We start from the raw sequence: 27,720 nt of genomic DNA, 5'->3' as shown, positions 1-27,720 counted from the left end.
CAAGAATTTCTTGTTTAAATGGGTGCTCCTTTTGATGATGATAACCGCTCCAGTTAAAATTCCATTAAGTACTTCACTCAGAAAGCTTATTTAAGTGATCTGAGCTAGAAACTACATAGAATCTTGAAGCAGGTAGAAAAGCAGGGGTCTATGCTTCCATCTGGGGATCCTCTTTAAAATCTGGACACTTTGTCTGACTTATTGCCCAATTTTTTATTATGTTATCAGTAAAGAAATCAGGTACTATATAGTAAAAAAAAAAAAAAAAAAAAAAAAAAGCTGTTTGCTAACTTGGCCATGAAATCTTGTTTATTTTCATCACAGAAACACTGGATTATAAAAGAACAAGGATGACCTCCTCCAACCCCTATGTTGTACCAAGCTGAGGAGAGTAGGGAGATGTGCCACGGGAATCCTTGATTAGTCCCCTGAGAGCTTTGCCTGATTTATTCATTTAACAATTTACTACCTGCCAGGCACTGGCCAAGGCACTGACAGTACAGAGGTGAACAAGACAGACAAGGTTGCTGATCTCATGAGCTTATATAGGAAGACTGTCCAGGCAGAGGGATAAACAAGTGCAAAGGCCCTGAGGCAGAAATGACCCAGGTGTTTCTGAGACACAAAAAGGAAATCAATGTGACTGTAGCTTAGCCGATGAGGGAGCGTAGCAGGAGCAGGGGTTAAAGAGAGAGACAGCATCCAAGTCTCATAGGATCTGAAGGCCTTGGGAAGATAAATGTGCTTTATTCTAAGTGTGATAGGAAGTCATTAGAGAATCTAATCAGGAAACCAGATGATCTAATTCACATTTTTAAAAACCACTTCGGTTGTGTCATGGAAAATGAACACTGTCTCAGACTTAACTTTTTTCCCTATATCTCTGTTGTAATAGGGAGTGTTGCCTTGGAAACTAAACTGAAGAAGTCATCTTAATGACCTAGCTTCCAGGCTAGGTCGTCACATTAGCAGGGAAAGGCTGGAAGCAGTACAGGTGCTTAAGGTAGACACTGGAGGAGGAGAAGGCTCTGAGGCTCAACGTCATGGATGAGGACCATGGTAACCTATCTCTATGCCAAATATCATGCTATGCTCTTTAGCCAACCAGCCTTAATTCCACCAAGAACCTTCCAGTGATAACACTTTAGATGACATCATTCTTCCATAGACAACTGACTGCAATTAGCCTTTTATCATAGAAGGCGGCTAACCTAGCTCTCCTTCCACAAAGGCTAGAGGGAACTACAGGAATTTTTTCTAACTAGCCATTGTATTCATTCTACTTTCTATGCAGAAGTAGGAAAGTTGTAAAGAAAGGAAACTAGGGCTCCAGAAGGAATGGTGGGGAAACAGGGGGCCAGCAAATGCGGGGTATGGCAGCTGGATAATACCTCTTTGAATACTTCGTTTTAGCTTGTTACACAGATCCACGCGGGGGTTAACTACATGCTCTTCTACAGATCCTGGGCTTTGTTCTGGAGAAGAAAGGCCTCGGCTAAGATCCAGCGGTACTTTACCAGTGTGTGGTGGTGGGGATGCAGCAGGGCTGTGAGTGGTGGTGGGACTGCTGGACGCTGAGCAGGTGGTCAGGTCCAACGCTCCTATCCTTGAGTTCAAGGGAGAAGTCAAGGACAACTTTCTGGCCCTCACTGGGGAGGACGTTCTGGACACAGCCAGTGGTGGTGGTGAAGAGAATTTGCGACACAGGCGCGGGGATTTGCCATCCACCAAGTGTTCACCTCTGCTATTCTGGCTGGTAGCGAAAAACAATTCCAACGACCTAAAAATAAGAGCAAAAGCTATTAACAGGTTGTAGCCAAGTGAAAATGAGTCCCCTGATGTCATTCAAGAACACGCTCCCTACATTAAAAGGCCACAATATCATCATACTTCTGTTGCCGGATTCACCTTCATTTAAATGCTGCATGTATACTACACACTTGCCAAAGGAACACAGACAGTATTTAGGCGTAGTCTAATCCCCTGCTACTAAACTGTGGTCCAAAGACAAGTAACACTGGTAACGGGCTCCACTCCAGGCCTACTGAATCAGGGCCTGCAATTTAACAAAAAAGGAGAAAGAAAAGCCCCAAACAATAGAGTTATCTTCCAAATATTCACAGAGCAAGCAAAGGCCACTTGGAAACTTCAACTGCTTCCCTCGGGAACTGTCTGTGACCTCAACTCCCCCGCTTCTACTGGCGGGGCCTGGCAAGTTCAAAGGCAAGCCAGTGCCCTGCAGAGCAGGGCTGCCCATCTGCACGGAGACCCAGGGACCAGGTGGGCCACACTTTCATCACAGGGTAGTGCCGGGCCTACCTGACGGGGATAGAGGTGAAAGGCCTCTTGTATATGTCAGAAAGCTTCCCCAGCACCACGGCTGCCGTCGTGAAAATCCGATAGGTGTGCAGAAAGGTATTGAGGAAATCGATACTAAGAAACCGCAGGTCTGTCAGTCGCTCCAAGAGGCGCTCCACGCTGGCATAACGGATCTGGGGCACTTTGCAGGAGTTGAGTGTTTTACTGAAGCAAATGTCAGTGTCATCCTTGTGAAGACGGGCATCAGACCTACGCACAAGGCAGGAACATGAGGACAAAACCAGGGCACGGCTGCCTCTCAGCCCCTGAGTATCTCAATATTTGTAAATATATACTCGTGTCTGGGCTTCCCCTTACATTTGATGAAAGATGTGATAGGACATATTACATACAACAAAGCAGGGCTGTAAAAACATCAAATGTGCCATTATAATTTAGGAAGTTCAGAATTAATTGTGGCAACGTTAATAATTCATTTCACTCTGTGAATTCCTTCTGCAGGGGAGGAAAAATAATTTTCTCTCCACCCTCCTGAGTTGTTGGCTGAGACCCTGTGATAAAAGACAGATGAACAAGAGAAAAATAAACAAGTTTACATGGGAGATAACCAGGGGAAAATGAGAAACTCACAGAGGTGGCTTAGAACTCAGACTTAAATACCATCTTATAGGGAAAGGGAGGTGGGGGGTATGTAGCCCTCTCAGGGGAGAGTAAATGATTTTTAGGAAAGATGAATGAACCCTTAGAATAGATGGAAGGTATGATAGTTTGTGACAGTTTGCCTGAGTGTGATGTCGACATCTAGTCTTTCCTGTGACTACTGTCAATCTTCCATGGTTGGTGAAACTCCTGGGAAGGGGATTTATGACAACTGAGTTCCTTTTGGAGAATCTGTCTTCAGGCCGATGAGAAGAATTCAGAAAAATCCTCTCTCTGCATTTGCTGTTTCTCAAGTACCTATAGCTCAACATAATCAATATGCCACAGTGGCATATTATAGGGTGGCATATTCTGCTACCCTTCACTTCTTTCTCTGGTTCAATCATGTTTTATTAGGAAATTAAAGCCAAAGCCCTATTTAGGAGGGGCACTGCTTATGCCCTCAAATCAGAATATCAGAAGTGTGGTTAAAAAGTAGCAGGTTGGGGCTTCCCTGGTGGCGCAGTGGTTGAGAGTCCGCCTGCCGATGCAGGGGACACGGGTTCATGCCCCGGTCCGGGAAGATCCCACCTGCCGTGGAGCGGCTGGGCCCGTGAGCCACGGCCGCTGAGCCTGCGCGTCCGGAGCCTGTGCTCCGCAACGGGAGAGGCCACAACAGTGAGAGGCCCGCGTACCGCAAAAAAAAAAAAAAAAGCAGCGGGTGACATTCTCCCCACAGAGGGGTGGGGAGGAAGAGGAGACCCAAATATCACTGCTGTTATCTGTGGTTATTTCTTTTCCTCGCTTCTAATTTTGTACATCTGTGCTTTCCCCCTTTTTTCTTGATTAAACTAATAGATTATATTATTAGGTATTTTCCCTCTGGCACCAGCTCTTTGATTGATCAATTCTACTGTTTTTCTATATTTTAATTTATTAATCTCCATTCTTATCTTAGTTATTTCCTTCCTACACTTTCCTACAGTTGATTTTTGTCATTCTTTTTCTAACTTCTTGAATGTTAGAAAAAGAACGCTTAATCCATTTCATTCTTTCTGGCTGATAAATGCATTTAAGGCCAACCATTTTCTGATTACAATTTAATCCATAAATTGTGTGAAATGTTGTATTTTCCTTACATTTTCAATATTCTGCAGTGTTAAAAATGTCTTCATAAAAAAAGTAATGGCTATAATATAGGCAGTCAACTCTTCTAAAGATTCCCCCTGAACAGTACCCACCTGCCCACCTGCAATGCTGGGCTTTTCTCATTCTCTAAAACCTCCCACCTGGCTCCTCCTCAACCCATCACCCTGAGGCCCTTGCACTGGAAGCCTGCGGCAGCCTCTCCAGGTGGACAGCAAACTGGAGGGAGGATTCACACGGCAGCCCTCGAGATCCTTGGCTGTGCGCAGAGCCCTCAGCCCATGGTGCACCTTTGTTAGAAAGGGCAAAAGAAGCCGGCATAGAGGCCAAGTTCACTAGATGAAAAGCTTGCAAGCTGAGGCTGAATCCAAGTGGGGCTCAAAGAAATGCCTACCTTCGCTAAGACTGCCCGTAGCCTTCACATTCCCATCTGAGACCCCATGTCCCCCTTCACGGCAGCATGTCAGAACAGACAGTCCATGAAGTCCTGGATTTCACCACTTGATTAAAGGATACACTACAGGGCCAGTGATGTTCAGTGAGGCAGCTGCTTGCTAAGAATCAGCTGGCTTGTTGTGAGTGCCCTTAATTAGCCCTTTCAGCACTTCAAGGGATTTTAAGTTATATATTTATTTTCTTTGGGATAAAAAGAGATCAATAGCTTCCTTAGCTTGCTCTTGGAAACGTTCCACCCCAAAGTAAGCTCAGTGCAGACGGAAGGACTTCATTTGCGGGCTTGAAAGAGCATTTTAAATGAGTAGCTTACTTCTGGTGAGGAACTAAGGGCGGCCTGTTAGTTTTAGTCACATCACTGATCTCGAAAATACGTAAGTGCATCTTTTGAGATTCTTGAAAATAGCATGGCTCTTTTTTGCACTTAGTATGTGACCCTCAACCAACTTTACTTTTCTGGTTCTTAATCTTTCTCATTTGTGAAAAGACCTTAGAAACTTTTATGAACCAGACAGTCTGTCTAGAGGATGGCTAATCGAGGTAATCACTTTTTCTCCCACCATTTTCCCACCTAAAATCTCTATTTTCTAAGAAAACCGAGGGCAACTATTATTAAAAGAAAGCAAGCGTTAGCCTATATACATAAAGCATAAAACATCACTTAAAGGGATATAATCACCTAATAAATGTCATGATTTTGCATTCTATTTGTAGTTTTGAGCTTTGCATCTTTTTCTCTTTTTTTGCATCTTTTGACTATAATTACTTTAACCAAACACTGGGGGAAGAAATATATTGTAGCCAACATGAAATTGAAACTGACTAATTGCACCACTGTCCTTCAAAGTTATTACTACAGTTTCATTTCAAGTAAAGAAAAGAAATTAAATATTAGGAAATTATTTAATTTTCTTTTATTACATTGAACGAAATCTTAATTTCCTAAGGGACCCTCAAGAAGATACAATGCGTTACTTAAGCCTCCTATGATAATAACAACTCCTTTTTGGTAAACACTTAAAGAAGTAATTTTGAGACATCAAACCCAAATCACCTATTGTAATTAGTCAGTTTTAAAAGGAAGTGAGTGCCTGCCAAGTAATGCCATTAGGGTAGGATAATTTTTTCTTTTAACTCTGTAAAACATCTTTTTTTTTTTTCTCATTGCATGTAGCCAGAGAGATGTGCAAGGAGGCAAGAATACAGAATTTAGGGTAGACTAGTGCCATGGAGGAGACTATCAGAAGGAACAGAGATTGCAAAATCATCCTCTTTTCTCTGACTGAGGAGAACCAGGCTCAATGAAGCAGGGAAAAATAGAAGGAAGAAAGATATGAAATACATGAAACTCTGCCTTGGGAATATATCTAGTAGAGTACAGATGGGCATCCAAACATGTGTGGCTCCAATGGGAAATCCCTACAGCCCGTGATACAGGTTTCTGTCCTCCCAGGAGAGTGGTTCCAACTCATTGCAGTGACCCTCCCTGTGCACCCAAATGCAGGAAAGTCTTGGTCTGTACAGGAGACAGTTATATCAATACAAATGAGATTGGACATGGGCATTAGTCAAACTGCCACCACAGAGGAAAGAAGATGCATTCAGGCGCCAGCCGTAACTTGGTCAGGCACAGAACTAAAGCTTTTTTCTGTACTAATTTTTAAAGTGAACAAAATGTATACATAGTGGGTGTGCAGCTGCCCGAAGGTTTAGGAGCTTATAACTTGCCACCAAGTTATTATTTATTCTCATTCTAAAGCAGATTGGACTTTCATGGCTGTCTAAGCTTCATGAAAGTACTCTTAATAAGGAATTAAGATAATATATATTATTTTGTGAAATATTAAAATAAGAATACTATGATAGAAAACTAATAAGAAAACTAACCTGGTGATGTGAACTTAAAAATTAAGTCATAATTTGAAACTTTTGACTTAATATTCCATACTTGGTTTTAATTTTAGTATCGTACATTTTTAACTGACCTGTTTTTTTTAAAAACTATACTAAATTAAAAATCTAGAAAACTGAATGCTAAAGGAATCTTTGCCCAAGAGTTTTAAAATGACCCTACTCAAAATATTTTAAAATTTGACTAGCAATTTAAAACAGTATCATCCTTTTATATTTTTCTGTAGTAATTATGGCACTAGTATAATGTACTCTGCCTTCATCTGATACAATAATTAATAAGTTTTAAAGTTTATACCATTGGAATGATGCTAATTATAATTAATACCTATCAGAAGAGAAAAGTTGATGTTGTTTCTTTGTCTTAAACAGCTGAGACCTAAAAAAAGTCCACATAAAAAGGCATGGAAGACAAACATTTTCTTAGTTTCATGTAACTTTTTTGGAAAGATATAACAGGACTGCTTTTAAAAATACATTTTATGCTTAGAATTTGTACTGCAAATAACCAAAAAATGAGAGTAGGGAACAATTTGGTTAGCTTGAAAATCCTCCTAAAATAATTTTTGAATTTGGAAACAAAAAAGTATGTAGAGACAAAAGCATTAATATAGAGAGCTATGGCATGCAGTTTCTGATGTAACTTCTCATCTTAAAACTAGTTTCCTTAGTGATCATAATTAAATTATAGGATTTGCTTTTTTTTTGTTTCTATGTTTTGTTTTTTTCAGTGTTGATCACTTTCTTTTTTTTTTTTTTTAACATCTTCACTGGAGTATAATTGCTTTACAGTGTTGTGTAAGTTTCTGCTGTATAACAAAGTGAATCAGCTATACATATACATATAACCCCATATCTCCTCCTTCTTGCATCTCCCTCCCACAATCCCTATCCCACCCCTCTAGGTGGTCACAAAGCACCAAGCTGATCTCCCTGTGCTATGCAGCTGCTTCCCACTAGCTATCTATTTTACGTTTGGTAGTGTATATATGTCAATGCTACTCTCTCACTTCGTCCCAGCTTACCCTTCCCCCTCCCCGTGTCCTCAAGTCCATTCCCTAGGATTTGCTCTGTTAACAAAACATATAGAGAGCAGGATGGCAGGGCTGGGCAATAGCCTCTGGGACAAATCCATATACAGGCTGTGGGTAAATGGTACCATGGAAAAGCCAGTTAATTCATGTTGAGTGTCTCCAAAATCTAAATGTATCTCTACAACCAAATCTGACTAATATGATTCACACCCACTGAGAAGACAGCAAAAGAATCTGCCAAACTTTTGTCCACCCTCTGACACATCTGGCTATCACAACTTTACCTATTGAACTTGAAATTTTTAAAAAACTTTTTATTTTATATTGGAGTATAGTTGATTAACAATGCTGTGATAGTTTCAGGTGCACAGCAAAGTGACCCAGCTACACATATACATGTATCCATTCTCCTTCAAACTCCCCTCCTACCTAGGTTGTTACATAATATAAAGCAGCTTACCCTGTGCTATATATGGTCCTTGTTGGCCATCCACTCTAAACACAGCAGTGTGTACATGTCTATCCCAAACTCCCAACCTCTCCCTTTCCCCCACCCTTCCCCCCTGGTAACCATAAATTAGTTCTCTAAGTCTGTGAGTCTGTTTCTGTTTTGTAAATAAGTTCATTTGTATCATTTCTTTTTAGGTTCCACACATAAGCGATACCATACCATAAGATATTTCTCTTTCTCTGTCTAACTTACTTCACTCAGTATGACAATCTCTAGGTCCATCCATTGAACCTGAAAATTTTGAAAGGTTTTTTGTACAGAGGAAGGCATCTAAACAGTATGAAAAACTATTTTTCTATGCTGTGAGTCAATAAACTATGAATCTGAAAAACCATTGTGATAGTCTTATTATTTATAATGGCATATCATGAATTATCAATCACATTACTGTCAAACATATTCAGAGTAGGAAGCAGAAGCCTACTGAAACAATATTTTATTCAGGGTTTTACATTCTCTACCAATTTGATCCTGATTAAAATGTAAGAGAAAGGATTATCACACTTACTTAATCATATGTGGCACAGAAACTTTGGAATTTTCTTCAAACACTATAGTCATTAAACCATTACACCGTATGTTGTCCACACACTGTGAAATTAAAAAATAGACAGTTAAAACCCATATGAAAACCTAGGCGGAGCATATCTTCCCAGAATTATTTATAATCACAAAACAATTCAGTTTCTCATTTGTGCACATATGCACACACGCGGGTGCACACACACACACAGGGAAACATTACACATTGATGAACAGATTCAATATCCAAATACCAAAACTGTGCACCTGGCAAATGCCTGAGGATGGATATAAGGGCTACATTTTCCTAGAATGTGTTTCCCAAGGATTCTGAGCACAATGTCACATCGGCACAATTCTCTGGCAGTCCCAGCACTACTTGAGAAGTTTACACCTCTAGTGAGGTATAAACTGCCTCTGCTATATTCATTCTCTGCCCTAGTGGGCGGTATGGGGCAGGCAGAGCAGAAATGGTGGCTTGCTTGGATGGAATTCATCTTCTCTCTCACTAGGAAGCTCTGTGCCTGCTTCTCGGTGCTTTTTGCCAATAAATTCCCACATTTTACTAGCTTCTCTAGCAGTTTCTACCGGCACCGTGTTAGTTCAGTGAGGATGTATTGTATAATTTCTCCTGTTTCTGGCACACATAAAGCCCTGTTCATCTCCTTTCTCTTTTCCTTCAGGAAATTTTGCTAATTTTCTCTACCTTTTTAATTTATATCTATGCCTTATCAATTCAAAATTTCCCTTTGCAATTACTTTGGGTTAGAGAAGGATTTATTTTGAGATTTAAACAATCTTTAAAATCAGAAATTACTTTTAGTTACTAGGATACCATGTAGTACTTTATGACTGTAATTAAATGGTGTGAAGAAGCTGATTGCCAAATGATTTCACAGAGCTCTTGAACTCAGGGTTTATCCTAAACCCCAATGTCTAATAAAAGAATGAATATGCATATAAGAAACTTTGGGTCACTGGCATCCCCTAACTATTGATCCCCTACTTAGCATATCAGTCATTTTCAGGTTTGTTTTTCCTTAAAATTTTGTTTCCTCATGTCTTATGCCGTTATTTCAGTGACCAGGTATAGAGGATCTCAACTTCTGAGAATAAAGTAGAATATTTTAAAGTTCCCCTCAATTCATTTCTTGAAGCACCTGGAATTTGCAGTTATCTTTTTATATGAATAATTATGGTTATCTAACTACAAATTAGGTTACATGTGAGTTTATACTATATCTTATTCCCATAGGTGGATTACAAAAATACATATAGTAAGACAAAGTCAAAATTAGTAAGAAAATTAGAGAGGATTTGGATAAAGGATGGAAAATAATAAGATGAAGCCTGGGATCAATCCACCACATGTATTTTATGCTGAGAAGTCCCAAACACTTGCTATACATGGTCCTCAAAATTAGCTGAGCTACGGAACAGCCAACTCAAAGGGGGCCACATGATGAACTACAAAATTCACGGTTTAATAGAAGCTCAATTCATCCTAGTCTGAGTCCAGAGGAAAATTATCTCATGGGTTCTCATAAAGAAAACACTGAATAATGTTGCGAACATTATCCTCAACAACATCCTTAAAGTAATTGCAGTTTTTACCAAACCATTTCTTATAAACTCCCTCAACACTGGATGAAGAGTACAGTTCCAGACTAACCACTCTGTGGTGGGCCCCAAAGAATGGGGGCCTGCCTTTGCTCGTCTGGTTCCAAGCACAGATTTCACTCTCTTCAGAAAAGGGTACGTATAGCCTGCTTTTCTTTAGGCTAAATAAATGCTGCTCCCCCTATCAGTTCTGAGCAGCAGAAGTTGGACATGGTATTCTTCCATAAGTCCTGAAACTGCAATATCCTAAGTTAGTATCCAGTTGTATGGAGTCAATGTTTCCACCAGTGAACCAAGCTACCAGTAGGTGGGGTATCCTCTTAGGCCTCAGAACAGCCACAGGACCTCAAAGGGAGAGCTCTCAGTCAGGGCTAGATGAAAAGAGACGCCAACGACTCCATTTCTAAGCATGAACAAACAGGGGAAAATGAAGAGATGAGGCTGGCTGGTGTGTGTGTTTATAATGGAGAAGACAGTAAGAGAGAGGGGGCCAGGGTTTGATCCCTGGTCAGGGAACTAAATCCCACATGTATGCTGCAACTAGGAGTTCTCATGCCACAACTAAGGAGCCCACCTGCTGCAACTAAGACCTGGCACAACAAAATAAATAAATATTTTTTAAAAAGATGAATAAGGTAAACTACTTTAAATTCACTTTCCTAATTCCAGTGGGAAAATGGATTAACATTATCCCTGTTCTTATCAAACTATGAGTGTGGGGTTTGGAGGAATGGGGGAAAAGACTGTATGGGGACAGATACCGCACACAGACAGGGAAAGGAAGGAGGCGTTAAGTGATCCTTCACCCCAGTGACATTTCTAGCTATTCCTTAGACTTTTCACTCTCACTGTTTCTGAGCAGAATGAGGATGCCACTTGGGTAATCAACACAGGAAGTGGGAGGGCAGAGACGGTGTTTGGTAAGAATTGGGGCAAGTATATAGTGTTCCTTCAGTCTCCTTTAACAGTCTAAGCAATAATATAGTTACACAGACAACAGCCTTAGGATGACTTAGGGCTATAGTTTTCATGTTTCGATTTTCTATTTGGTTCTTTGATCAGCCTGGTCCTTTTTACACAGTGATCTATTCTTTTCTTTCCTTCCTTCTTCCTTTCCTCCCTTCCTTCCTTTCATAGCTTTATTATATTTTAAACATTCTTTTTCACAGTCTTTTCTAAGTTATCACGCTATTATCTGAAGTTCCAGCAGTGCTAATTATACTGCTCACTATGTCTTCTCTCGCTATTGATAGATCGTTTACTCACAAGATTTGTAATTTTTGATTTTGAGCACCTTGTCATGAGCCCTGAACTGTTGAGGTGTTGCTAATGCAGTGACTTTGTGTTTGCTTCTACCAAGCATTTTGGGTTAGCAACAGTCCAAATATTGTTTTTGCATTAATTTCTCAGTTTGGAATTTTCACACCATGTGAATACTGTAACTCTGAATTTCAAATCCACAGGCCAGAAACACATTTGTTTTTCTCAAAGGAGCTTTTTAAAAATTCAGAACCCAAGGGGCTTCCCTGGTGGCGCAGTGGTTAAGAATCCACCTGCCAATGCAGGGGACACAGGATAGAGCCCTGGTCCGGGAAGATCCCACATGCCGAGGAGCAACAAAACCCGTGCGCCACAACTACTGAGCCCGTGTGCCACAACTACTGAAGCCCACACGCCTAGAGCCTGTGCTCCACAACAAAACAAGCCACCGCAATGAGAAGCCCGTGCACCACAACGAAGAGGAGTAGCCCCTGCTCGCCATAACTAGAGAAAGCGCGTGTGCAGCAACGAAGACCCAAGGCAGCCAAAAATTAATTAATTAGTTAATTAATTAATTAAAAGAAAATTCAGAACCCAAGTCAAAGACAAACTTCCTTATGTCTTTCCTGGCCTAATGGGTTTTTTGAGTTCTTATTTCATGGATGGGGCAGGCTTCCAGTGCCCAGGCTTCAAACAAGGGCTGCAAACAAGGATCTCAATTCCTTTAAGGGGCCCAAGGCTAACCCTCGCTCCTTTTGTTAATACCCCTCGGGCGTGGGACCAATATCCAAACTAAAATCATTCCCAAGTCTCTATGTCTTCAGTTTACATGCTGTCTACCCTGACTTTAAGTTCCCTTGTTATTTCTGGCAACTAGAGATTTCCCTTTATATCTGTAAATATCACCAATGTATTAAATTTTTTATTATACTGATTTTATGTATTAAACATTTCTTGTTTGTAGCTAGAAGGGATCTAAATCGATGCAGTCCTCCATACTGCCAGAATTGAAACTTGGGATAAGTGTTTTAGATCCAAAAGAGAAGATTTATGTGACCACTTTTGAACATCTTATTATCCAATGTCAGATCTCATTCATAAATCTTTCTGATTCATTGTGTTAAGCATTAAAATTATTTTCAACAGGAAGAAAAAGAAATTTTCACTTACACTTGTTTCAGGAGAAGAAAATGTACATACAATCTGAACTACAGCTCAAAAGACCATGTAATAAGTCATATTTAAATGTACAAAAAGGTCTTTGATAACTGCCACACCTATCTGTTTGATGGATAAATATATATATATATATCTCTACACACATATACATACATGTATATATAAAACATATTACGGTATATTTATAATAGAGGAGTGTTTTTTGGGTTTTTTTTAACATCTTTAATGGAGTATAATTGCTTTACAATGGTGTGCTATTTTCTGCTTTATAACTAGAGGAGTGGTTTTGAAATGGACTCATTTCTTGGAGGCTCCATAGACGGGCTTCAGTGACAGCAAGGGTGTGAACAAACAGGATTCCTGGGGGCTCTGGGTCCACCAATTCTACTTCAACCAGAGTATTTTGCTTTTATCTCACTTCCATTTGGCATTTCCAGTACTGCTACATTGAAGAAAGAGTTCTCTTCCAGAAAAAAGTTAAACTACAACAGAATTTATGTTTACGAATGTGTGTATGAATATATTTATATTGGAAGCCATGGTATATATTCACGATCATACAAGCACATATCTTGGTTGTGTTGGGGAGAAGAGTCTGAGTCCTGGGAAAATGAATGCAGTTCACTCAGTTAAGAAGAAAGACATGAAAATAATCAGGATGTCACATATCTTTAAGGATGTACTGAATTTATGTAAATTACTATAAACCTTGAAATTAATAGGATATTAACAAAAGCAGATTCCTAGGTCATGGCTATTCTAGTTCAGTTTGTAATGATTCTGACCAGGGTGGAGCCTGGGAATATGTACACTCACAGAAGCCCCAGGTAATTTTTTTGATTTATTTTTTGTTTCTTGGGGGTTTTTTTGGCCGCACTGCACAGGTTGTGGGATCTTAGTTCTCCGACCAGGGATTGAACCTGTGTCCCTTGCAGTGGAAGTGCAGAGTCCTAACCACTGGACCACCAGGGAATTCCCTCCCGCAAGGTTTTTTGAGGGCCTTGCTTAAGGAAATAACTGGTCAAAGTCAGTGGTGTACTGTGTCACCATATTTTTTTTTTTACCTTCCTAATACTTCTAAGTAGTAGGAAGAACAGTAAATTCAATTTCTCTTTTAATTTCACCTTTTTATATTAAAGTAAAAAATTCCCTATTGATTCCAGAGAAGTTATTTTAAGGGAAGAAGCATGTCAGTGTGCTACAAATTTGCCTGTATTTTGACACATCTGCCCAAACCAAGAAGCTCAGAGGTGAATTTTAATTCTGCATTTTAGTTGGTACCCATAATTATAGAAAAATCTGTTTAATACACCATTATGTATGACAGTAAGACATGCACAAATGAAGGCACTATATTGAAATGAATGGTCAAATCTTCAGCCTCAAATTTTTCCCTATAAATAGATGAAAAAGGGAAGAATTACTGGTCAAGACCATTAACCACTTGCACATTTTGTTGGAGGCACCAACGGTTAATTATGACCTTGCTGGTGGAACTAAAATTATAATTAAGCGTTCAAGCCATTGTTACTTCTAAAGATTACAGCTTCAGAGAGAGAGGCCTGACAAAGCTAAACATTTTAATTTTTGTATAGAGTTCTCTATGTGAAACTGGGATTATATCAATAGTCAGGCACCACTTTGTTATCTCAAATAAGAACTACACATGATTGGTAGAACATGGTACAACAGTTTAGCAAGGTGGTATCGAATCAAGCCAGGAAAAATTAAAATTTTGCAAAACAAAGAGTGACAAAAATAAATAGACAAAATAATGGAGAACATATTCATAATTTGGATTGAAAGAAAAAGCTCATTTCCCTAGTCTGTAAGGATAGCTCCAATGGATAAATGTCCATCTGGTATAAACAGACAAGGAACAGAAACAGTGGAAAATGTTACTCTCACTGATAATTACAGAAATGTAAATTAAAACCACTAGAAAGCAGTATCACTTTTCCATTAAATAGGAAAATGTGACAAATGTGACAAAACTCAACGTTGGCAGGACTTAGAAGAAAGTTGCATAGATACCTTGCTGAACATGTTGTGAAACGATGAGTTACATATTCCTTGGAGTGTCTGGGCAGTCTGTCGAGTCATGTATCATGAAATCATGAAAGTGATCAGGCCCCCTGTACCAGCCTTACTGGCTGTGGGTAAGATACACCACCAAGGGACCTTTAAAAGGGGAGAAACTCCCTGTGCAAAGATGGTTAGCACCACATCATATATTAATGCTGAAACTTGGAAACTGCCTGAATGCCTAATTATTCAGAAAGAGCTAGAAAAGTGGTAAGTTAACATGATAGAATATACATATATTGCTATTAGAAGACACCAATATGAAGAATTCACAGGAATATAAAAAGATGTAAAAAGCAAAAAATGATGCATATATACACCTAGAGCCAAACTGTTAAATTATTTCTGTACGGCAGGATTGTGAGGGTTTTAGAGGTGGAAACATTTGATTTTCAGAACAGGGTTTCTCGAATTTAATTGCACAAAAATGATCTGTGGAGCTTGTTAAACCTGGGGGGTTTCTGGAATGTGGTTTCAGGAATCTGTATTTTAAAAAAAACCTTTGGACCTGCTGCATAAAAAAATAAATAAAATTCAAAAAAAAAAAAAGAAAAAAACCTTCCAGTAATTATCTGTGGAAGACACTTTGATAAACATTTACCTAGTGATCTAGGTGCTGGGAGTCTTTCTGGTTTCCTTTTTGTGTCCATATCTTTACATATACATGATAAAATATTAAAAAGTACATTTTCAAGCATTCTGTAGACTCATCTTAATAATGAATATGTCCAGAGGCATACTTGAAATACTGACAAATTCCATCAACGTGTGTATAGCACATAATTTTCCCCATAAGATGAAAATGCTTTAAGCGGAGAACAAAGCCCGGTTGAGATGCAGGCTGCTGGGCAGTAGGCTAGGCTCAATCAATAGTGAATCACTCTGTCTCTACCGCTCAGCATTCAAACCCTGAGTTGGGAAAATCACTAAGCATCTCAGAACACTCACTACCATACTCAGCTTTCAGTAGTAGCTGACATAATCACTCCCCACTCCCTGATACATTTTCTTCACTTGACTTACAGGACACCAAGTCCTCTTGGCTATCCTCCAATTGCTCTGCTGATTCCTTCTCTTCTTTGTTGTTCTCCATGACTCCTCACCCAGTCCATGGCCCTCTTCTCAGTCTATCTACATCTACTCTCTGGGTGATCTCAACAGGCCTTAAATACCATCTAAATGGCGTAGAGTCTCCCACCTGGACCTCCCTCCAAGCGCTTAACATCTATATCCCACTGCTTACTTAACAACTCCACTTAAATTACTTCCTCTTTTTCTCTTTTCCCTCTTGCACATTCCCCTTCAGCCACACTAGTCTTCATGCTATTACTCAAAATATGCAGTGTCCTCCTACTCTAGAGTCTTTGCAGTGGCTGTTCCCTCTGCACTGCCAAGGGAACGACTTTCCCTTCATTACAATATCAACACGGTATTTCCATCACTTATTGCAGTCTTTGTTTAGATGTCTTCTTCAAAATAAGATGCTCACCTTTTAAAAAACTGTACCAACCCCCATCTACCTCCAGTAGCCCAATCCTTCTTACCCTGGCCTATCACCCTCTGGCATAAAATATTATATACTTACTTATTATGTATACTGCTATTTTCAGTTTTCCCCACACTAGAATGTAAGCTACATAAGGTCAGGGAATTTTTTGTTGCTGTTGCCTCCTGTCCATGATATATCACAAGTGCCTAAATAGTTAGTGGCACTGGTACTTTATTTAACCAAAATATATTTATTGAATGGCTGAAATCATAAGTGTCAAAGACACACGATATCAAAGCTCTATGGAACACAGTAATTTCATGTAATGATATCATCGTCCCTCAGAAAGATACAATTTTCTGTTGTTTCCTTCTCCAGTTCAATTGTACATATAATCAGCTTAATATATTAGTCATAGAAACTTGGAGAAACAGGAAGAAGTTGTATACTCAACTCAAGATGTAGACTAAGTAGAGAGAATCACTTGGAGGCTTCTGGGAAGCAAAGTATTGGATCCTTTCTTTAAAGGACCAGGCATAGAATCATTCATGCACCCCATGGGTCTTTCTCTCTTAGCAATGCCTCACCAGGCCCCCTAAGGAAGATCACTTAGCGCTTTTATCAACTCTGTATCTTAGGAGCCCCAGTTACATCATAAGGTAGAAGCTATAAGCAGCTGGAAAAACATCTTTGCCTACACTCCAATTCTCCCTATTTTTCCTACTCATCTTGGCTTCACAACACATACAAAATTTTGTTGCATTAAGTTGTCTACTTCCCTTTCTTCCCTACTAGCCTGCCTATCTCCTTGAGAACAGGGACCGTTGTCATATCCCTGGTACCTACACAGTACCTGGCAGCACATGGTGATTGCTCAATTAACGTGCATAGAATCAATGGCTGATTCAGAGTCTCATCAGGTAAAAGGTGTACTACAGAGACTTAATTAAAGTATTAATTCATACAGCATAGAGCTAATGAAAGTATTAATAAATCACCACAAGGATGTAATTATGCAAATACACAAGAGCCCATATTTTCATTCCTTTGTTAACCAGAAAAGCAGCACCTTCACTTCAGCTATTTATTCATCATCAAAAGAGTCCTGGGAGAAAAGAAGTAAAAATCCAGAATTCCAGTAGAGGATATTTAGAGTGCTAATAAAAGACCTAGATTAGGTTTGAGTCCTGACTCAACACAGTTGTGTATTTGGACAAATGCTTATTAACCTCCCAAACCTCAGGCTTCTCACCTGTGAAATGGGACTACTATTTCTGTTAGCCTTCAGAATACTACCGTAAGGGTCAAATGAGACTGTAAAATTTCTTTGACACACAAAAATAATTATTTTGTCCATTCATTTTCTTTCTATTTCCCCTCAGTTTTCAGTCACTCTGAAAAAAATTAAGTATCTGAAGAACTATGATATAGTTTCTATTTATACCTAAGTCTTATACAGTAAGTTCCCTACACATGAGCCTTCAAGTTTTGAACTTCCAAAGATGCTAACATGTGTTCGCATGTCCAATCACGTAAGTTAGTTCCTGTGTCTGGCATACATTGTCACGTGCGTGCATCCTGTACAAGTGGTTGTGCTTTTGTGTACTTTACTGTGCAGTGCTATATAGAGTACAGTAGTACAGTATCTTATTTCAAGCCCAGGATGTCCGGAAGTAAGTGCAAAAGTAGCAGTGATGTAGCTGGTATGCTAAGAACAGCCAGCTGTTGTACTGTACTACACTACTTTTCAAGATAATGTATTGTAAGATTAAAAATGTTTTCTTAAATTTTTGTTTGTTTTTTTATGTATTATTTGTGTGTAAAAGTATTATAAACCTATTACAGTACAGTACTATATAGTCAATTGTGTCAGTTGGGTACCTAGGCTAACTTTGTTGGACTTATGAACAAATTGGACTTATGAATGCACTCTTGGAACAGAACTAGTTTGTATGCAGGGGACTTACTCTATATAAGTACTATAAGCTCTTCGGAAAAGGAAGACAATGGGATCTATAGCATATGCCTTTCCTGTTTGCCCCAATCTTCCTTGAGTTAACAACTTTGAAGATAATAATCAAGCTTTCTTTTAATATTTTCCTTACACAACTTCCCTTTTCACCTAGATTGGTTAATTCCTTACACAGCTTCCCTTTTCACCTAGATTGGTTAATTCCTTACACAGCTTCCCTTTTCACCTAGATTGGTTAATTGGATTGAAGAATGCCCAAGTCCAATCATCACTAGTTTTGACATTCTTTCAAATGCTGAATAAATGAAGCAATTCCCTAACTGGGCATTGCTGATCAAGGAAAGGTAAGCAAATCTGTTCCCTAATTTTTTCTATATAAAATACAGCAGCTCATTTGCAGGCTTCATACTACAGACAGTATCTCTTCTTTGATTTGATTCCATAGTCCTTCTTAGCCTTTTCTGAATCTCTCACCATTTTCCTACCTCAGTAACAAATAAGAAAAAAAAAAAAAAATCTAGTGAGGTCACTGGAGAATTTATTACTCACAGGGCAATTTTAACACTGTCCAACACAAGTGACTACATTATCAGCTTGTAAAAAAGTGCCCAGGACACAAAATGCAATAACTACATTTCAAGTAAATTTTAAACAAACAACAACCACAAATGATTTAATACATGAAGACATACAGTGGTACTGGTAGTGACCACAGCAACCAGATATAATTTTCTAATAAAAATAAATTGACTCTAAAACTCCTTCCCAAAAGTTTATGTTGTAAAATTTAAAACAAAAACAAAACCCAACTTAGGGCCAAAGCCACTTGCTTACCTGACTGATGTCACTTGTCCAGGCAGCTTTCTCCTGGCGTGAAGGTGCTAACAAGACCACAGTGAAAGGGGCAGCGTCAGGAGGCTCCACCACTATTTTAAAATCCAGGTGTCCAAACACTTGCCCAGAACCTTTGGCTTCAACACATGTAAACCAAACAATTAGATGTGAACACAAAAATATGAGTGATAGTTGCTTTCACATGGTTCTAGTAATACAATCAATGTGCATTTAAGTCCAGAATCTCATTTCAGAAATATGGTGCTTCTTGGGCCTGGGGAAGGCTTTGTTAAGCTCATAAGCAGATGAAGAAACTGAGATCAGTAGGTTACTCAGGACTAGGATCCTGCTTTCCTTCTCATTTCATGTTTTTATTTTTTTTTAAATTTCCATAATTTACGGAATTCCAACACACTAATTCAATCTCTTTCTTTTCTGCCACTGCAGTCACTATCAAGAGACAAATTCAGTAAAATGTGAATTCCCAAAGATGGTTTAACCAGGTCACAGGTTAAATGGCTCAACAGAATTTTTCATATATAAATGAATTCAGGGAGTTTATTCTTAACATCTTTCCTGCTTCCTTAAGCAGCTCTTCTTAGCTATGAATGAATAAAAACCATAGGACTATTTAATTCTAATATAATTCTAAGTGACAGTATGTGACTTACAGTCATCATCGCTTGTATCGGGCTCCTCAACCAATGTACATTCTATTAGAGAGAGAACTCCACCTGTCTGGAAACAGACCAATTTTTCATTAAGAGGCTAAGAGTCTTTCACAGGTTGGGAACCTGTGATTTGCAAACCTTACATTCAAACTGCCACAAAAGAAAATAGCAATTGTACTTCATAAATAATTTTTCATAGAGTTCAAAATTAAACCTAGATGTGTAAAAGTAATTGAATTCATTGAACTTCATGTTCTTCCCCACATCCGACTCTCACTCCCAATGTTTATAAAATTTAGCAAGTCAGTCTATGGGAGACTATATGGCACCTCAGGGGCCCTGTAGAGTGAATGCAGCTCAGCAAAAGGCAGAACTCTCCAACCAGGAAGTGATTTAAGCAGTAGGAAGCCTTGGTTGTGATGTTGGATAATATTTTCAGGCACTAATAACAGAAGGTACAGATAGGCAGACTTCTGTTAAGAGCCAGCTAGTAAACCTTTTAGGCTTTGCAAGCCGTGTGATCTCTATCGCAACTGCTCAAATCTGCTGTCCTAAAAAAGCATGAAAACAGCCAGGGACAATATGTAAGGAAATGAGTATGGCTGCGTTCCAATAAAACTCTACTATCAAAAACAGGCAACAAGCTGCGGGCCATAGTTTGCTCACTCCTGGTACTGAGCAAGATAAAGGAGCATTTAGTAAATATTATATAATCAGTACACTGCAGTAATTTGACAAGATTTTTGTAGCTCAGTAGTCACCAACTAGTAATTTTGTCCAGGTTATGATTTTAATTGCTCTTCTTTATGGCAATGCACACTTACATTTCTATTACTTTGGATCCAACTGACAACAAAGTAAGTGTCAGGATTGGTAACTGTATATTACCTCACCATGAAATCTGACAATCTATTTTATGATAGCAGGCATAGGAAAGTCATAATTAAGTTAACCTCAATGCCTCTTAAGTGCATGGAACATAAATGGAATAGTCATATAAAACCAGTACCTTGAGCAGATGTAGCTTTCCTCCTGAACTTCTTGTACAAATTAAAAAGTGTTTTGTAAACAAGAAGCATTGTCTTTCTCCTTCCTTTTTCAAAGACAATGAACCCAGGCGAACTTTACTAAGTTTCCCCCTCTCAACGGAAGGTACTTGAATAAGAGAACCTGGTGATCACAAAAGTGAAGAACACACAGTAATTAAAATTCTGTCAAGTGAGAGCTGTTTCTGATGTAAAAACACTAGGGCCTGTTTCCCAAGATACCAAGGATTTATTTGATGCACCATTGAAACAAGTAAATCCCCTGCACTCTGAGCAGAAGAAACGATGCATTACATTTTAAGGGTTGCACTAATTCCTACTATTTTTGTAAAACACTTTAGACTTGATTATCTATAAGCTGGAAAATAAGTTTAAAAGAAAGCCAAATTGAATTCAAAGAATGAGGCACTTCTGCCATCTGTCCTTCATAATCTGATCTCAATCAATTTATTTACATAAGAATAAGGTACATATTATATAATTAGAGTAATAAAATAACATAATAAAAAGCAAATCAAATTTAATTTTCCTGGAGCACTGAAGGTAGATAAATAGCATTAATACAGTTTACTTTGTATTTTAAAAATAGAATGTACAATACATGTACATTATAAAAATACACAAAGTATACAATTCAATGCAATTTAGTTAAGGACTATTTTTAAAGGGCAGTCATTTCAGGTTACATTTAAATGATATGTGATAAAAATTTTCTGTGGAATCTAAATGGAAAAGAAACCACATAAATTCTATACCCAGAACATTCCTGTGAGCAAAACTGTCTTCCATTCAATGTGAGAAGCTATGCATAGACTTTATATAGTTTCACCCTAATAATGACTGCCTGCTCCCCACAAGAGAAAATTCTAATCTAAGTTAAATATCAAACCAAAAAGTACTACAAAAGATGCTAGCAAATACCTTGCCTCTGACTTCTGAAATGCCCTGAGCCAGTAATATTTCTACTATTTGTTTAATCCACCACCTACCCCAAATGCAGCCTGACAAAGGCTCCTTTCAGCCTCATAAGAACTATTAAATGACTACTTATCACTTAAATATTAACAGTGGTCATCACTAAGAGATAAGATTGCAGGCAACTTTATTTTCCTCTTCATACATTTCCTGGGTTTCCCGATTTTGTTGTTGTTGTTGCTTGTTTTAGAATAGTAAAACTATGATTGTGGGTCACAAAATGTTTACACTAACATATGAATATTCCAAACAGCGTCTACTTTTACAGAGATCTAAAGATGTGCTGGGGGTAGAGAACCCAAATTTCTATGGATTCCATCTATTCAGATGAGTGTTTAGGTGGGGCTGCTTGACAAAGGCAGAATTGCCGAGGCAGTCCTGGGGGAGGGTGTGGGACTGGGGAATGAGGGCGGGAGAAGGCTTGGTTCCAGTGAAAGGAATGGGCAAGAAGGAGGAGAGGTAGGTGGGAGCAAACTGGCAGAGAGCACAGGCAGCATGTGATTAAATATGAAGAATAACGGAGCAATGAGAAAAGCACATGGCAGAATGCTTAGAGGAGTAGATGGGCAAGTAACAGCAGCAGAAGGATTGTATTCATTAGACCCATGGATGAAACCCAAGCCACAGGAGATCTTTCAGAGGACCTGGGTCATCCTCGCCAGGAGATGGCAGTGGATTCAGCAGCATAACAACTGAAAGTCAGAAAGGGAATGGATGGGAAAAGACAGTAAGTTCTAGCTTTGCCATGGGCGGTCGTGAGTCATCCAGGCAGATAGGTTAGGGCAGAGCAGAAGACTGCAGCATAGACAGGTGGACAAGCGGGTTTGAGAGTCATTTTCAGAAGGGATATAATCAAGGCTATGAAAACTGGATAATAATGTGTTCACTGGTAAATGCTTCTAGCATTTAATGATTTTGTAAATCAGAAATTATAGAGTACACTGTTAACTCATATATTAATCATTACCGTGAATTTTAACTTTGAGGTAAAAAATAACCAATGTTTCCTTGGCAACTATACACTAATATGTTTAATCTATAACTGCTTATCTCATATCCAAATAGGATACTGTGTGCATTAGGTATGTACAGAAGTCTATACATCTGAATTAAAAGTGAGCAATTTCAACACTGGTTTATAAAATAAGCTTGTTGAAAAATAAGTTAAGTGGATCTTTTTTTCACATTTTATCTTATCTTTGACATGATGTTTCAACACAACTATGAGACCTGAGGATTCTTTTCTAGTTAATACAAATTAGAGAATTCATAGTCTTGAATCAGTAATTCCTCAGTATCAGACCATTGCTGTGATACGATATTTTGCATCACCATCATCATCAGTCTATCTAATAATTGGGGTCAACTTACCAAAACACTTCTGTTTTTCAATCACTAAATTCCCATAGCATGGCATTCAAGATTGGCTAATGCCCTTAATCTTAATTCCACTCAGTAGTGTAAAAGAATGAACAACAATTTCCAGGTTATTGGATTAGGCGTTTGAGATGGTATAACTATTTCTAGACCCCACGTTACAATTTCAAAAGACACTGGTACACTGAAAGTACATGATTTTGAGTCTGGGAATGATTAAAGTACCACAGAGGTTCATGTCTCATTCTCAATGCATTTAGCTCTAAATTCGGTCACCTTTATTTAATTTTCCTGATTCACATTTCCACCAGACAACAATGACTCAGTATAATGGATTTTGCACAAAATGTCAACTTAAAGTGCCTTTATCTTCTAATTAATATTCATATATATTTCATGTTACTGAAAATAGACACCCATTCCAAAATTTAGATCTTGGTTTTTAAGGTTTATGTCATAATCTCACAGACACTAGCCTAGATGCGTTTATGAACATTTAATCTTCACAACAACCCTAAAAGACAGCTGCTACTATTAACCCCAACTTAAAGGGAGGAAACTGAGGCAAAGAGAGGTTAAGTAAATTGCCCAATATCACATAGCAAGGAAGTGGAGGAGACAGGATTTGACCTCCATGACGCGGCTACATGTCTACCTATTATTGCCGCAGACACTTTTGCTCAAGAAACTTTGAAAAAGATTTTGGAAAATAAATGACAGTATCAGACCACCGCTATGATATAGTCCTTTGCATCGTACTCATCAACCATCTAGTAATTGGAATCAATTTACAATAAAACCTGTTTTTTCAACCACTAAATTCCTACAGATTGACATTCAAGGTTGGCTATCACACCTATTCGGAGGAGGCCTTTCAGATGACCTTATTTTTTCTAGTCAGAATAAAACTTCATTTGAGATTGAAACCACACACATTTGTACATAAGCATTTGCACACGCACTCATGCATTGAAAAACAGACCGTATATCAACCCTAAAAGTAAACAATGCAAATATTAGTATACAATTAGAGATAAACTATAGTCCATTTCATAGAAAAGAGAATCTCTCAAAGTTAAAAAACTTTTTAAAAAACCCACTTCAACGAGTTTTAAAGCCTATTAAAGGTATTTAGTAAAAGTAATAATAGGAGCAACCAAAGCAAAATAATGCAAACTTTCCAAATTGTCCGTAATTGGATTACTTTCTACTTTCAGATTAAGGTTTGATTTTTTAAAACCACCTTTATTGAATAATTCTCAAACAGACTAACCAAACCAAACAACACGGAAAAATACTGCTGAAAGGCAAATCATTATATCAACATCAATACAGCAATAACATCAGATATATTAATAGCTGACAGAAGCACCTCAAACATGTAGTACAGAACAAGCAATAAATAACATCTGGACATGAATCAAAGGGAGAGGTGGCTCATGACTGTTTTTCCTCCAGGTGCAATGAAAAAACATATGATTTTTTCATTGGATTCGACCTTCTAGCAGTTTTCAACTAAGTTTGTAGAAATATGTTAAATGTTTATGTGTAATAATACTTTTCAGTCCAAAGTCCTTTCAGAAATTGAATACTAGTTATAAAAACTTTTGTTACCATTTTCACATAGTATACATCTCAAGTCCTTTAGTAAGTATTTTTCAGTGAACTCCAATTACAAGAAGAATACAAAACAAGACAGCTGACATTCAAAACTGCAGTTTTCAACAAGCAATTCAATTTAATCCATTGTTCATTTTCCAGGTATCTATAATGGAAAGCATTGTACTAGGCAAGAGAGAATTCATAAAAACTGCCCTTCAGAGTTACAATTACTGGGAGAGACAGGCATGCAAGCAAGTGGATGAAATACATGCACCAGGAGCAAAGGGGCTCAGAAATGATGAGGACGGTAAATTCATTCTAACTGGAGGGAAGAGGAGGGGAAGATGAGAAGGAAATTTAAAAGGCTCTTTAGAGGTGTCTGACCTGAGCCTAGTAGGACAGGCAGACCTTCCATAGGCACAAGAAAGGTGGATAAGGGCATTCCTGGTGTCCAGGCTAGGGCCAGCACATGTAAAGGCACAGAAGCAGACAAGTGCCAGGAAGGCAGGAAGCCAATATGGGGACACGGTCTGTACGGACGAATAGAGGGGGATTTAGGAAGGCCTGATGTTGTCAGCATTAGAGTCCACTATTACTTAAAGAAAAATTAATACTTAAAGCCAAAAATGAGAAAGGTATCATAACCCGAAATATACTTCCAAACTTTAACGTATGTGTGATTTCTCTCCTTGTAAATAAATATGGAAAATAGAACAGCATGTGGTAAATTTTTTAAGTGTTCTGTGCAAAAATTAACGTGTGTAGCACAAATAATGCCTTGTTTGATGAGGCAAAAAAAGATTTTAAGCAGCACATTTTGGTACGCACTAGAAATGCAAGTATCTTCTAATAATATTGGCATGTTATAAACAGAAACCACATTAAAGGTTAATTCTAGTTCCAAATTTATATGCCACTCCTCACCAAGTTCAAAATTATGATTGTGTGCAATATATTGCCACAAATCGATTTTGTGGGGCATGCTCCCCTGCCCCCTGAACACCTGAGCACTTAAAAAGAACTTGGAGTGTAGTTTACATCCTGCACTCTGTAATGAAAGCCATGGAGGAATATGGACTGTTAGGTTGTTGCTTCTCTACAGTTTCACAGTACAAATATCTTCAACTCTTCAAAAGCTCAATTTACTGGGTGATGCCCCCAAAGCACACCCCTCAAACATGATACCTTCGCCCTGATCGAAATATGGCAGGGCAAGTTGATAGTGAGACATTTCATCTGGCAACTGGAGTTACCAATTGAATCAAATCATATCATGTGGGGCCGATCCAGAAGTGCTGATGAAAAATGGGAACAACAGACAGCTGTTTTCACTTCGGATATTGTCCCCACTGCTATGGGAAAGGGCTCTGAGTAATGCAAGTTTCTCTTGGGCCTTTGCCTGGATGTCGTCACCACCTGGCACTGCCACTCCAATCGGCCAGAGCAATCTGTCCTCCCTGGAGCTGTAGAGAATGTCCGGTCCACTGAGGAGAAGAGTCCAGTCAGAATGTAATTTACTGTCCCACTCGTGCTTTACTATTATTGTGTTGCTGTTTTTCATGGCCCCTGAAAAGAAACAGCACAAAGGTGGGCCTCAACCACAGCCTCGGTCAAGGCCATGGGGACATCCTGCATGAACAGCATCAATCAAACAGCTAAATCAAGCCTGCTCCAAAATGCTTTCCTGGATCTGCCAGTGATAATGTGACAGGTACAGAGACCACTTAGATGATGGGTCTGCTGAACAAGGACTTACCTTGGCGGATGAAAGTTTGGCTAGTGTCCAGCAAAATATCACAGCCCTCTACGATCATTCTTTCTATGGCGAGGTTCTTCCTTATGTTTTCAGTGTCACTCACTTCATCATGCATGACCCTGTCAAACACAATACAGGATCACGGTAAGAGATTTTCTATTGCCCCAGCAGATAAGCAAAGGAGCTCCATCTGGGAAGCTAGGGTTTGAACTTGTATCAGTTTAACTGGGGCTGTAGGGTAAGTCATGCTGGACTTCTAGCCTTCATCAAGTCATGACTCAAAGCAAAGCAGATGTACATCATGATTCTTAAGGATAAGTGAGTATCCTGAGAATGCTGCTTGTAAAGGCAACAGGAAAGCAATATTTTATTTTACGAACAGCTCCATTCATTGAAATTAGGATGCCATTTCTTAGAGGTGGAGTAAATTAGAGAACTTTATATCATTTATCCCATATAAGCTAAAGGAACACAGATGACAAAACACTGAAAAGTCACTGATAAATCCAAAATATACATTCTCCGACTTCCTACCAAATACGGGTGCAAAACTGCAATTAACAACCATTCTCCCATTACGATGAAAGAAATGTGAACATTTTCAAACTTAAACCAAAATATGCCTAATCTCAATTATATAAATTTACATGCCATAAAACCATTTTCAAAGATATTTTTTTTCTTGGTTAAAATTAATGTGCATGCTGATTCAGCACCATCTCAGGAGCTAGCATTTAATGTTCAGCAAAATCTGAGAAGCTGGATTGTGTCTTGCTTCTTGTTCCCTGGACATATATATTCAGTTTCCACAAAAGACTAATGTGTTGGGCTTCCCTGGTGGCGCAGTGGTTGGGAGTCCGCCTGCCGATGCAGGGGACACGGGTTCGTGCCCCGGTCCGGGAAGATCCCACATACCGTGGAGCGGCTGGGCCCATGAGCCATGGCCACTAAGCCTGCACGTCCGGAGCCTGTGCTCCGCAAACGGAGAGGCCACAACAGTGAGAGGCCCGCGTACCACAAAAAAAAAAAAAAAAAGACTAATGTGCTACTTTGCCATATAAAACCTTTATTATAAATTCTCCACATACCTGGACAGTTCTTCTAGTTTGGATTTAGCAAACTCCAGACTTTTCCTCTCCACATGCTCATGGGGAGTATGGGCTAGGAGTTCATGAAGTGTGATGATATACCTGGGGATCTAAAAGCAAACAGAGGCCAGCATAAGCAAAGGTCAGGATGAGTAACACTAGATCTTCTCTACTTGCCATCATCACTTCTGAAGAGCTCATCTCTATTCTTACGGTTTTGACTGTTTCACA

At 38.9% G+C, this 27,720-nt stretch overlaps 1 protein-coding gene across 2 annotated transcripts in view; it reads right to left on the bottom strand.

Annotated features, from left to right (window-relative positions):
* The window catches only part of RASGRF2 (Ras protein specific guanine nucleotide releasing factor 2), a gene marked incomplete at both ends in the record, with an annotated part of 226,854 nt that overhangs the window by 100,179 nt on the left and 98,955 nt on the right, over positions 1-27,720 (bottom strand). Inside the window, 8 exons of one of the 2 annotated variants that reach the window (XM_082650502.1) lie at positions 1,392-1,780; positions 2,320-2,568; positions 8,522-8,604; positions 18,975-19,111; positions 19,646-19,712; positions 20,655-20,815; positions 26,402-26,520; positions 27,490-27,599. In XM_082650502.1, coding sequence (XP_082506628.1) covers positions 1,392-1,780; positions 2,320-2,568; positions 8,522-8,604; positions 18,975-19,111; positions 19,646-19,712; positions 20,655-20,815; positions 26,402-26,520; positions 27,490-27,599 — 1,315 coding nt within the window. The remainder of the gene's footprint in view (positions 1-1,391; positions 1,781-2,319; positions 2,569-8,521; positions 8,605-18,974; positions 19,112-19,645; positions 19,713-20,654; positions 20,816-26,401; positions 26,521-27,489; positions 27,600-27,720) is intronic. The other variant, XM_082650503.1, reaches the window with a different exon arrangement.

The sequence above is a fragment of the Grampus griseus genome (assembly GCF_964374135.1).
Source record: "Grampus griseus genome assembly, chromosome: 3".
In the NCBI taxonomy this organism is placed as follows: domain Eukaryota; kingdom Metazoa; phylum Chordata; class Mammalia; order Artiodactyla; family Delphinidae; genus Grampus; species Grampus griseus.
The sequence above is the reverse complement of the archived record's forward strand: the minus strand, read 5'-3'. Positions and strand labels throughout refer to the sequence as shown.